The 13,937-nt window shown below is 34.7% G+C and overlaps 2 protein-coding genes across 2 annotated transcripts; both read right to left on the bottom strand.

The window, feature by feature from the left end:
* Positions 1-9,564: 9,564 nt before the first annotated feature.
* On the bottom strand, positions 9,565-11,157 carry LOC119990419 (caffeoyl-CoA O-methyltransferase). The gene is made up of 5 exons (XM_038836317.1): positions 10,997-11,157; positions 10,833-10,912; positions 10,572-10,716; positions 10,337-10,468; positions 9,565-10,177 (listed from the first exon to the last, which is right to left on the bottom strand). The coding sequence occupies exons 1-5, from the start codon at positions 11,075-11,077 to the stop codon at positions 9,884-9,886; spliced, it is 732 nt and encodes a 243-aa protein (XP_038692245.1). The 5' UTR covers positions 11,078-11,157; the 3' UTR covers positions 9,565-9,883.
* Positions 11,158-12,069: 912 nt separating this feature from the next.
* LOC119991469 lies at positions 12,070-12,537 on the bottom strand. Its single transcript, XM_038837818.1, has one exon. The coding sequence runs from the start codon at positions 12,535-12,537 to the stop codon at positions 12,070-12,072; it is 468 nt and encodes a 155-aa protein (XP_038693746.1).
* Between the last annotated feature and the right edge of the window lie 1,400 nt (positions 12,538-13,937).

Raw genomic sequence — 13,937 nt, 5'->3', positions numbered from 1 at the left:
TGTAGGTGCATACTAAAAAGAGGAATAGACTTGACTCGGAAAGATTAAACAACTTGGTCTATGTTCAATTCAATGCAAAACTTCTCTACAAGAAGCAAAGAGTGAGCAAAGATAAAGATGTCCTTCAAACAGATGATTGTACTAGAGCTTAACATTGGTTGGTTGATGGTGTTGACGACGAGAGTGATGTTGATCCCGTGACCAGAGCAACATGGGAGGTACTTGATCAAGCGGTGGGAGCGGATGAAGTGTTTCAACGTAGAAGGAGCACTAGGAATGCAAGAGAATTGATGAGGAAGAGTTTCTGTCGGAGGAGTCGTCCAAAGACGATGATGGATGTGACTTTGAGTCCGATGAAGAAAGAGATGTGCCTCTAGTGGAGGAGCAAGATTAGATTTTTGAGAATGATGATTGATGATTGATGAGTGATGTTTGAATGGATTTATGATTTGTAATTTGTGTATACTATTGGATTTGAATGGATTTATGATTTGTTTGAACTTGGATTATAACTTTTATAAAATTTAGTCTTATACAGATTGCCTATTTATTTCTTACTTACTTAAGTTTTTTTTACAGTAATTTTTTTACTGATTTAGTCTTATACTGATTTTATAAAATTTAGTCTTATACTCATTTGTAATTTGTGTGTACTATTGGGTTTGATAGAGGATTGCCCCATTTGTTATCAGGGTGGAGAATGTGATCTTCAAGATCAGTCTATGGCATTTGGGTCTAAGTAATTGATACATTGATTGGATTATCATGATATATTGATTGGATGATTTTTTTCATTTATATTGTGTTTTTAACACATTTATATATGATATGTATATGTGTGTATATATATATATATATATATAATTAAAAAAACTCAAAATGATTAATCCAATTAATCCCCGACTAGTCCCCGATTAATCCCTAGTCCCCATGAATCGCCTAGCGGCCGACTAGCGATTTCTACAGCCTTGCATAATATACCTATAAATCACCTTATCAACTTATGTTAATATGTAAACATATGTCTAAATTCTCCATGCTATGTCTTTCTAGCACCTTTTTCTGGCTTTTCTACAAGAAGTAGTGATTGTGGAACTTAAACATCTGTCCTGTAGTAGAGCACATATCCTTCTTTGGCTCGGCTTATTTTTTGGTATACTAATTTTTAAAAATAATTATAGTGACCCTGGGCCGGTTGATGCCCAAAGTCCTAGTTTTGGTCGCTTTGAGCTAGGGTCAATCTTGAAGGGGGGCAAAACTTTATTGGGGTTCGGGGGCAGCACACCCGAAAATTTATTTAGGATTATTTACAAAAAATATTGTAAAGTATTGTTTTAACATGATTCGTATGCGCTCACTCCGTAATTATAATTCTTTTGACTTTCTTGATGTGATAATTCCCGACATAATTCAGTAAGTGTGATTATTTCGTTTAATTATAGGTCAGAGTAATTGCATAATTTGTTTCACTAAATGTGTAGATTGGTTGTAAGATATGAGTAAGATATGACCCATGAAAATATATATGAATAAGGCCCAAGCCCACTAAATTAACTTATGAAAATGTGGATAAAATATGGCCGATGAAAATATAAAGGGAGTGTTTGGGTTGAAAAATATTTTTTAAATGGTACATAATTTGAAAATATAAGTATTATATAGGACTTTTTTAAAAAGTAAGGGGGCAAGGGTTGAAAAAATATTTTTAAGGAGGCATAATACAAAATATGAATCGTGTAAGGATATTTTTCAAAAATGTAAGGGGCAATTGCCTCTTTATTGTTGATGTACCTCCACCCCTCCACATGTGAGTTTTGTTTTTGTAGGTTTCGAGTGTTTTGAAAGCTTGACCATCGAATGGGAAGAGAATGAACTTCTTTTAAGAATTGAAAAGGTTGAGAGTTTACATACGTTGTGTATGACTCATGGAAAATTCATGTTTATTGGAGAGTTTGAATATATTGTCTAATGTATTTAGGGTGTACTATGAGGTAGAATTCCAAACATATTTATTCTATAGAAAAAAATAACAAGTACAACTTGAGGCAAGTACGACATTAGGAGAAGGTTTAGTTATGGCATTGATGGTGTTGCCACAGGTTTCAGTTGTTAGCATAAGCATATACCACCCGCTTCATGCGAAGGGTGCGGAATGCTGTCAACACATGCTATATGTGGAGGGTGCGGATTGTTGATGAGACTTGCTCCATGTTGAAGGATGACCACTCCCACTCCATGCGGAAGTATGACCACTCCCGCTCCATGCAGAGGGTGTGGGAGTTGTGATTTTGTATATTAATTGTTAAAGTTAGTTTCTCCCATGAATTCACTTTTTTTCTATCAAAATGTAAAAGTTGGGGCTGAACACTAGGTCAAGGAAAGCAAAATTGTTAGAAACGTTGTTTCGTATGGATGGCGCAATGACACTTACATTTTATAATGGTGCAAATATTACCTTTTGCATCATAATCACCAAAAGAGACAGGTTCAAAATCCCAAATTCTTGGAACTCTATACTCTTTTGGTGTTTGTTTATGTTTTACTACTTGGTTGATTGTTCATGTGCTCTCGACAACTTTTATCAATTCAATTTATCATACTGATATTCTATATTTGTTTTTAATTTTTACCACCTATTTTGATAGAAGATTAATCTTACCAAAAGACTACCGTGTTTTTTCACGGTCACAACTTTACAAAACTTAGCTGTGACACTTATGATAGTGTGGGGACGAGAAATATCCACTGTTTTTCGCAATTTTCTTCTCTCTATCGTTCTTAATTTTGGGTTAAATTAATAATATATCATTAACACAATCAATATCAAAATAAGATTAATATATATGGTAAATGACTATTTTAAAATAATTTTTTAAATTATGTTAAATGAATATTTTTAAAATGAGTTTTTATCTAAGAAATCTCGGCTCTAGAATATATTGCGTGAGGTTTTATTTTTAAATCTTAAAATATTTAAAAATATATTCGGTTAAGATTATCTTCTAATTATATAAAAAAATCTATTTTTATATTAATTTTTTTTTATAATTTGTATTATGCGTTATATATTACGTTGGAGTCTTTCTTATTTGGATCCTCGAATGAGTTTAAATAGGTTTCTTGCTTATCAAATTAATTCCGTTTAATTAAAGTTAATAAAAAAGACAAAATTAATATTTTATTTATCATGTATCAATTAAAGTCTCTACTGACTAAGTCATTTATAAGCTGTATTTTTTGTAAATTTAATAATGTTTATGGGAAGTTAAATTATCCACAAATTGAAAAAAAAATAACCAATTTTATCTCTTATATCAACTCAACAATCCAAATAAATCTATATATAAAATAGATACACATGCATGTATACAAATAAATTAAAATGTGGACAATCGTACATACGTAGTCGCATAAAAGTACAAAACTAACGAAATTTAGTTGCTTTCAAAAGGTGAAAGACACTATATGATTATACAATACTGGATTCGTTGGTGTCTCGGTTCGGTTGACAATTGACTGGATTAACCATATGTGTATTCAAAAAGTTCGATTCTATTAATATACCATATCGAAAGATGTGGATATATAATACCATTTATAAGGGCAACCCACCCACTCTACTAACAAGGCATTTTTTGTAGGCTTAAGTGAGTTGAGCTTAGCACACTTGCTTGGCCTAAGGAGAAACAAAGCCGTGTGGGCCCGATGTATTTACGGGAACTGGATAACTCAAAACAGACAATATTGTTGATATGAGTGGATTGAGATTTACAACAGATTCCAATGAAAAACGTATTTCTTAACGGTATTTAAAAAAAAATAATATTGCACTAGCTAGTGTTCAATTAATGGCTTGCGTTATGAGTTTAATTATGTACTTCCTCTTAATTTTGGCACTGATGGCCTAAGAACCCTCTCCTTCTTCCCCGATTGTTCCTCAACCATATATCAATCTTTTTTGGGTGGGTTTTTGGGTATTCCTCTTTTATGGATTTCTAGGTATTTCTCTTTTGAGAGAAATGAGTTTGGGGGCTGGAAAGAGTAAAGAGTATCATTGTTGCTCCACCAACATAGGATTAGGCTTTGCATAGGGAGGGAGGAGGAGGAGGAGGAGGAAGAGAGATAAGGGAGGAGAGAGAATTTGTGGTTTTTTTTATTTTTAATTTAATTGGTATTTTGATTTAAGTGACATGTCATTTACATATAATTTTTTTTTTCAAATCAAAGCAACATAAGATATTAAAGTCCACATAAACATCATTTAACAACTATTTGACGGAAGAGTTTGTTTAGACCATTTCGCATAGTTGAGGGGCTTGTTTAGCCCAAAAGAAAGTTCATGGGCGTAATCGGCCCAAAATACAAAGTACATGAGCTTTTTCAATATTTATCCCTTAAAGCTAGTACAATTTCACTAGAGGTATGATAAGACCACATGTGCATGCACTGTGTGGTGTTCTTCAATCTCAAACCACCAGGACCATGAAATGTGTGGTCTAATAAACTTTTGAAAGAGAACAATTAAAACAAGTACAATTTCACTAGACCTATGATAAGACCACATATGCATGCATTGTATGGTCTCTTTCAATCTCAAACCACTAGGATCATGAAGTTTGTGGTCTAATAAGCTTTTGAAAGAGAACAATTAAAATAATTACAAGTTCACTAGCCATATGATAAGACCACATTTGCATGCACTGTGTGGTCTCCTTCGATGTCAAACCACCATATGAAGTATTTGGTCTAATAAACTTTTGAAATAGAAAATTTAAAATAAATACAATTTCACTAGATCTATAATAAGACCACATGTGCATTCATTGTGTGGTGCCCTTCAATCTCAAATCACCAAGATCATGAAGTGTGTGTGTCTAATAAGGTTTGGAAAGAGAACAATTAAAACAAGTACAGTTGAACTGTGTGGTCTCCTTCAATCTCAAACCGCCAAGACCATGAAGTGTGTGGTCTAATAAGATTTTGAAAAAGAACAATTAAAACAATTATAATTTCACTAGACATATGATAAGACCAAATGTGCATGCACTGTGTGGTCTCTTTCAATGTGAAACCACCAGGACGATGAAGTATGTGGTCTAATAAGTTTTTGAAATAGAAAAATTAAAATAAGTACAATTTCACTAGATGCATGATAAGACCACATGTGCATTCACTGGGTGGTGCCCTTCAATCTCAAATCACCAAGATCATGAAGTGTTTGTGTCTAATAAGGTTTGGAAAGAGAAAAATTAAAACAAGTACAATTTCAGTTGAACTGTGTGGTCTCCTTCAATCTCAAACCACCAGGACCATGAAGTGTGTGTTCTAATAAGCTTTTGAAAGAGAACAATTAAAATAATTACAATTTCACTAGGCGTATGATAGGACCACATGTGCATGCACTATGTGGTCTCCTTCGATGTCAAACCACCAGGACTATAAAGTATGTGGTCTAATAAGCTTTTGAAATAGAAAAATTAAAATATATATAATTTCACTAGACGTATGATAAGACCACATGTGTATTCACTATGTGGTCTCCTTCAATCTCAAACCAACAGGTTACAAGTTTAAACTTATATATTCTTTTGAACATATATATAGGCACATAGTTGTTGAAATATCTCAGTTGAATGAATGAAGATTTCAACCACATCTCTCTCTCCTCTTCTTCTTTGATGTCTTTATCTCCTTCAACTTCCACATAAATATCTTGAAAGTCAAAATAAAATATGATAAAAGCATGTTCATACTCTATAATTTTGTAATGTTGTAAATAATTCTAAAAAAATTTTCCCGGGGCATTACCCTTGACTCCTGTCAACTTTTAAGTAGCCCCCTAACATCAATTCATGGTTCCACCCCTGGTGATGCATCATTGAATCACAAGTTCAATTCCTTAAAATGGTGTCTCCACTATTATATGACATAAGGTTTGTGTACATCCTGTGGTTTGAACCACACACACTATGAGAGCTTGTGTAAACTAGAGTTCACACGTTTGATTCCTAGAAACAAATTCTCTGAATATTAAGTATGGGGTAAGGCAATGGGCACATTCTGCCTTTCCACAACTCTGCCCATTGCAGGCCTTATACTCATGAAATATTTACTGCCTTCTAGCAAGGACAAAGCCATCAAGGGACCACTTTGGGGGAAAATGATAGCTGCCCAGATGGTTATTTGCTTAAGCGTTCCGGTTCGAATCTCATCGCAAGCATTCCACTTTAATTTTTTTGTTTTCACTACTTAATTCTTTATTTCTTATTTTATTTTATTTCTATCACTACTTAATTCTTTGTTTCATATTTTGTCTATTTTGTCATGGCAGCATCCTACTTCATTTTTTATTTTGTATATTTTGTCTCTTCAATTATGATGCTTAATTCCGTAATAAACAAAGTCGTTTTTTATTCAATTTATTTATTTAAAAGACTATATCTAATTGTCTTTATTTATTTCATTCAATTTTAGTTCTTTGTAACATTTTATAGATCTACTACGCATCATCATGAAACGAAAATTATTGGCCACATATTCAGTCGGAAAAAATAAAGATAATTATAGTTAAATTATGATTACTTATTCAACTATTTCATCCTTAATTTTTAAATCTTAAAAGACCTTTACTTTACTGCACCAAACTACTCAACAATATTTTTTTAATATTGGCAAACAAACTTGTCTGATCAAACACATGCACAATTATTTTTTTTCTTTCACATTAATTTTAACGACAAAAGAAAATGTTCACAAATTGATCCATCTAATATGTTTTTTATAAGAAGCATGGTAGAATAACAACACTCAAATAGATGCAGATACACACTCATTCTCAGCAATTCTCTCAATACAAGAAGGTACCTCCTCTAACCAAACTCTAACGGGGCATTTGGTTACTAATCCAATGAGTGTGAGCCTGTGAGGTGAGTATGAGATGAGTGTGAGATGAACATTATCATGTTTGGTATGAAATGAAAAGTGAGCATGCGTGTTAGAATTTTAATTGTGCGATTTCCATATTACCCAATTTTTTGTACGTAAAAATAAGAGTAGATTAATTTAATGGTTGTGATTACTTCTTAATAAGGAGAATAATAATCTTTTGAGTATCAATCTTATTCTCCCTTGTGAAGATTAGTCAATCTCACAATTTTAGTGAGCTTGGTTAATCTCTATAAGGAGGGAATGAGGGTGGATGAGTTTGGGATTTCATCCTCCCAAACTCAACCAAATGAGGAAATGAGTGATTCTCACCCTCGGCTCGCCTCATTCCCCCCTCAAAATGCCAACCAAATGCCCCTTAAGAATCTCAAACTCATGAGCTTTCCCTTGCAAGGACGTGGGCTGTTGAATTGCATTGCCATGAGACATGTATAAAACAATCATTCTCAGGAAACAAACAATAACCTACGTAAAACAATAAACATGACAAGAGAGCGTGAGACACATTTTCCTCCGCACCATGGTAAAGAGAACAAACACCAATGGATACTCTGATATCTTTATGTAACAGAGTGGGCAATTGAGCATACTTCCAGTTTCATATGCTTAGTCATACGTGATTGATTCAACTGCTTCTTTCCTCATTTTATGGGCTATTATATCCAGTTTCATTTACTCATTTTACTAGTTTTCTCAATCAATTTTAGATTTTGAAGCTATAGGTAATCATAAGTTTGGAATTTTATTTTGTGTGTGTTGGGAGTTGTTCTGTAGAATTCCCACTGAGTTTTACTCAATGCTGATTTCATTGGTCCCTCAATGTCTTTCTCTGGATTTTCTGCATATTGTTAACCCTTCACAAGTTTTGTCCATTCTCGATTCTTAAAAAATATATTTTTTTAATCCAGGATTGTGGGGTGTCTTCTCAGTGACCTCCCTTTAACACAGAATGGACAAACAGACCCATGTAAAATGAAATTAAATGTAAGTGGAATTTTCTAGCTGTCTGCAATACGCTAAAGAAATTGTAAAATTTATTTGTGCAAAAAGAGATCTCCTCAGTAATCAACTCAATTTCTCCATCCCTCACGCAATACATTGAGCCCGGCTCTATGATCGGTGACTGGGTTGGAAATTTTTTCGCAACCCGATACTTCCGTATTAGCTTCCTACATAGGCAAAGAGACCTGATTATGGGCCAGTAGGATAGAAAACTAAAGCCCGCCCAGGTGACTTTTATGAGGGCCTGGATAATGTTACTCAGGCCACGGGCAAGGCCTAGTCACAATTCTAGGCTATTTTTTTTGGCCGTACACAAGTTTTGATCATTAGCCTTAATTTTTTTTTTTAACGACCCATAGGCCACACACACGTTAAACCATGCCCGAGGGGCATGAAGCCCACTACAAAGGATGGAAAACTACTCAAATCCCAAACCCCTTGGTGAGAATAGAACCCTGGACATCAAGGTCCTGGACAGACAACCTGACCAACCAGGTTATCTCCCATTCTCATCATTAGCCTTAATTAATGTAATACCCGCTTTATGCGAAGTAAATTTATTAATTATTTGTCTCACTAGGTATATATTTTAAACTTTAAAGAAGATGTTGATAAGAAAATTTTTACTTGCCAATCTCTTTAGTAGATGAAAGATTTACAAATTATCATGATTTTAATTGTAATATCAAACCTAGCTTGAAGGAAGTTATTGATACATACCTTTTTCATACAAAAAAAAAAACAAAGAAATCGGATCGTTTGTAACTCTTTGAAAAATATTGATAACCAATTTTTGAGAAAGTTTTTCGAATTTGTTGTTGAAACGATAGCTTATTATGTCCATATTGTGTAAGCAATCAAGATGCGTTTTCTCATTTTTGTGGTTATATTTATATAGAATTGTCTCTTACACTATTTTAATTGTGTAATCAATATCATTTTCAATAAGAAATAGAATTCAACACATTTTATATGATGAATGAATAAATTTTAATTTAATTGATTACAACATAACATATAGAAGTTAAAAGGAATTGTTAAACTATTTTTTTTTTTTGAAATGGAGAGGAGGATTCAAACTCTGATCATCAGCGTGATACACACAATTCTTACCACTCAAACTTGTGGTTCGGATGTATTGTTAAATTACTTTAAAGAGTAGTTATATATTTTTTTATTATGTAAATAATTATATAGCAGTTATATTTAAAATAATTGTAATTATAGTAATTAATAATATATGCCTAATGAGTACTTAATTTATATAATCAATTAACAATTATAGAATTCCATCGTGGTAGGACGTCTGAGCTTTCTTCAAAATTGGGGATGGAGATTAGGGCTCAAAGAGGAATACTCACGCCTAGAAGGATGATTATAGTGTTCCGTTTATTATTTTTGAAATTGTTTAGTCAACATCTTATATAGCATGCCATGCCATTATATATATATATGCTATTATTATATATATGTATGTGTAATGTTAAGAATAAAGGCAAAAGCCATCAATCATTACAATGTGAATTTTTTTTATGGGTTGGTTGGGTGATGCCTTTCATTAAAAACAAAGGAAGGTTGGGGGGTTAGAATTAGGAACTAGTCAGTGGACAAAGTTGGTGACCAAAAGAGAGAACACACACATATATATAGCTTAATGATAAAATAAGCATGAGTCCGACAGGTTTTTTGTTTGGTGGGTGAGCCACCCACGCACGATGAAAAAGTCCACATGAACTTCAAGAATCACCACCTCATTTTGTTGACCTGTTTCTACTGTTTGATGGCTTTGTTGGCCATACTCATTAGGACAGGAAGAATAAGAAAGAAATTATTGTTAACTTTTCCATAAGCAAGGGATTGTAAAACACATAAGAAAAATACACATCATTCTCTTTTTGGTCATCCAGAGGTGATTGGTTGATTGACTTTGACCTGGTCACTTAATTCGACGGCAGAGAGTGATCCCATCTCCAACAGGAAGCATGCAGATCTCAATCCTAGGGTCAGCAGCAAGTGCCTTGTTGAGTTCCAAAACAAAGTCCCTGTAGTACCTGATATACTTCCTTAGAGGAGCATCAGGAGGTGCCACCACAGATCCATTCCATAGGGTGTTGTCGTACCCGATCAAACCCCCAACCTTCACCAGGTCAATCAGCCTCTTGTGGTAGTTAAGATAGTTGTCCTTATCAGCGTCCACAAATATGAAATCAAAGGATCCATGATTATTCTCCTGGGAACCACCACATTCAATCACTCAGCTTTAATATATTCCTTTTTTTGTTTTAGTTTTAAGAAAAGCAATCCTATTAAAATGTAATATTGTTTTTCCATTTTATAATGTGATTGATTAAGCATTAAATTAAAAAAAAAAAAAAGGGTAGAATCTTACATCTTCAATCATCTGGTCAAGAACAGGGAGAGCAGGACCTTCTCTGAAATCAATCTTGTGAGCAACACCAGCCTTTTCAATTACTGGTAGACCCAATTCATAGTTTTCTCTGTTAATGTCCATGGCAAGGATCTGCAACAATTACACCAAAAAAAAAACACAGTCAAATTTTTTTGGGGTTCAAATCTGATTGATTAAATGAGTGGGTTTGAATATTGAAATGAAATTAATTTACCTTTCCATCATCAGGAAGAGCAAGGGCGGTGGCCAAGAGAGAGTAGCCTGTATAGACACCAATCTCCATGGTGTTCTTGGCATTGATCAGCTTCAAAATCATGTTCAGGAACTGCCCTTCATCTGCTGATGTGGTCATGATGTTCCTGTAGACAACTCAATCATCAAAATCACATCTTTATACACTAGAACTGAAAATAAATATAAAAAAAAACAGAGAGAAGAAGAATTTCTTCAGTGGTTTGAATTTGAAAGAATCTACCATGGGTGTTTGGCAGTCAACTCTCTAAGCTCCTTCATGGATTCAGGCTCTCTTGGGTACACACTGGTCTCCAGAATATACTATACGCCAAGAATCAAATATGGTAAATCAAAAAAGAACATTTTGCAAGATTGACATGTAAAACAGAGTACATATATGTATACCTGGTAGAGAGCATCGCTTTGCAGGAGACTCTTGTGACCGACCTCGAGATGCCTCCCTGCCTGATCTCCGTCGCTGGCCATTGAGGAGAGATTTTAATTTCCTTCTAAATTTAATCTGTGTTGGGTTTGAAGTTTTAGATTCAGAGGTATAGATCAACCTGAGTTGGAATTTGGAAAGGAAGGGGGTATATATGGGAACCAAAGAGTTGGGCCTGAACCGGAAAAAAGTTCCACGAAGTGGTTGGGCCGGCTCGACAACCCGGTTGGGGGTTGGTGAGGTTTTGGTTTGGCCCACCAATTGTGGGACCCGTGGATCTGGTAAAGACTACTTTATGGTTGGACTTGTGTGGGTTGGGAACGTTTGATGACGGTCATTATAAGATTTATGACGTCATAATGGTGGTTTGGATTTTGTCTCTTTCTTATAGGAAATTGAATTGATTAGGATTAAAAATAATATAATTCAAAAGTTGGGGTCTTTCTTTCATTTTATGAATTTTTTTTTTATATAATGGAAATTTTTTTAATAAGTTTTAGATAATGAAATTCTAATATTAAAGTGGAGCAACATGGAGGGGGCCACTGGTGGGCAAGGGGAGGTTGGTGAAGGGGGTTTGGATAGTGGAGTTCGAAGTGGTGGCCAACTTTTGAAAGACTTTTTTATGTTTGGCTATTATTGATGGAACGAAATATTTTTTATACAATTTATCCTTTAAACAAAAAAATGATGTGCGTATCATTTCGATAGATACTAATGTTGCACTGCCTAAATACAAAAAATCATTGTATTGATGAATACATGGTTTGTTTGGGACATATAAGTTTTTTTTTATTATTTTTATCTAATCTCTATGATTTTTTTTAATTTTCTTAAAAAGTTTAAACGAAACACTTCATTTCATAATAGTAAACATTACACCTAGTGCCATGTTAGCAGTATAGGAATTTATAAATCTTAACAGAGGAATTACAAATCCGAAGAATAATCTCTATGATTTGAAATATACAAATGGAGATAAATATTGAAAATACCAACAAAATTTTTTTTTTTTGAAAGGAAAGTCTGTATATTATTAAGCGACAGCAGGCAATAAATATGCCATTACAGCTTCCTGGAGCCAACGAAGCTCATTCGAATCGTTCCAAATGTGTGGAACTGAACAAGTCAAAGAGAACTTAGCAATACTATGCACTACATTGTTACAATTCCTAGAGTAGTAAGATACCTTACAATATCGCAACTTCTCCCGTAGCATCTGAATTTCACCAATAATGCTGCCATCTTCATTTAACCCAGAATCCTGCGCATTGATCTTGGCCACAACTCCTTTAGAGTCACTGGCAATCGTAACATGCTCCAAGCCAGCCTCAATTGCAAGCTTGATACCCTCCCTAATAGCATATGATTCTGCACTTTCAACAGAGGAAAGGAGCCCAACTGGTACTGCAGATGCTATAGTCAACCTGCCATTAGAATTTCTAGCCACGCAACCAACTGCAGATCTGAGACCATCTTTCTCTCTAGCAGCGTCAACATTCATCAAAAATTTCCCTGGGCTAGGCGGTGTCCAATGAACATCAACTCTTGAGGGGTCGGGACATGTACTTCCTCGATGGCATTAATGTGCAATCTCGTCTAGAAATTCTGGGATCCAGTTAAGGGCGGAACCAGGAATTCACGTTAGGGGGGACTGTTAAAAGTTGGTGGGGGTCCGGGGGCAGCGCCCCCGGAATTTTTTTTTAGGCTATTTACATTACATCTATTTAATTGATAGTACAAGTTACTAAAATTAGTTGATTAGACATTTAGGCTTATTGTTAGTTGAGAATCTTGAGACGAACTTACGAAGCAATACGGTTACACACTTGCACCAACGAATGAGAGTAGGTACGGAGTGTGTTTTTTTTAGGTGGCTAAGTATATATTTAGGTATGAACCTGTATATAATTGTATTTTTATTTATGTATGTATACTTATATTAGTATATATCTATATGTATATGTATGTATGCATGCATCCATATATATGTGTATATTTGTGCATGTATATATGTGTATATATATGTAAGTATATATATATAATTACCAAACATTTGGGGGGACTACAGCCTAGTGTAGTCCCCCCCTAAATCCGCCCTTGGATCCAGTCCAAGAGTCCTTCTCTCGTCCGACCTTTTACACCATGAACAACTCTATTGTGGAAATTCCAGACTTCCCAAACAGCCATAAGGAAGAAGTTCATATCAACATCCAGCAAAACATCCTTCAGATAGACCATACAATCCAACAAACAACCACCCAATGCAGACTGTAAACTTCCCCATACTTTACTCGTCTTCGATACTGATTTAATATATATGGACAGAAGAATAAAGCATGCAAAGTGTTATCTTGACCACCTCCACACACCGGACAACTCTGAAAACAAGGGACATGTTGATTCATCAAGTTACCTCTTGTAGGTATAATGTCATGGCAAGCACTCCATATGAAAATCTTGACCTTCGGGGGAATTAATCTTGCCCATAACCATTTCCACCACTCCTTCCTCCAATCAATCGATGCAGACGGTCCTCAATTATGCAATTCCATAGTCAAATGGTACGCACTCCTTACTGAATACCTTCCTTTGTTATCATAGTGCCAACATAATCTATCAGCTACCATCCTCCTAGGGCGATGTATACTCAATATCATATCAGCTTCAAAATCTAGAAAACGCCGTCGAATCAACGATTCATTCCACCCACCTTGCTGGTCTAAGAGCATAGACACCTTACTTTGTAATGGGAGTGTTACTGGAGACACAATGGTAAAAGATTTAGGAGTTGGTACCCATCTATCTCCATAAATGAAAACATGTTCTCCATTCCCAATCACCCAACGTGTTGCATATCTTAAAAAATCCCTTCCCCACAATAAACTCCTCCATGTGAAGGAA

Source organism: Tripterygium wilfordii, chromosome 22 (assembly GCF_013401445.1).
Source record: "Tripterygium wilfordii isolate XIE 37 chromosome 22, ASM1340144v1, whole genome shotgun sequence".
Taxonomy (NCBI): Eukaryota; Viridiplantae; Streptophyta; class Magnoliopsida; order Celastrales; family Celastraceae; genus Tripterygium; species Tripterygium wilfordii.
This window is presented reverse-complemented; position numbering and strand designations above follow the sequence as displayed.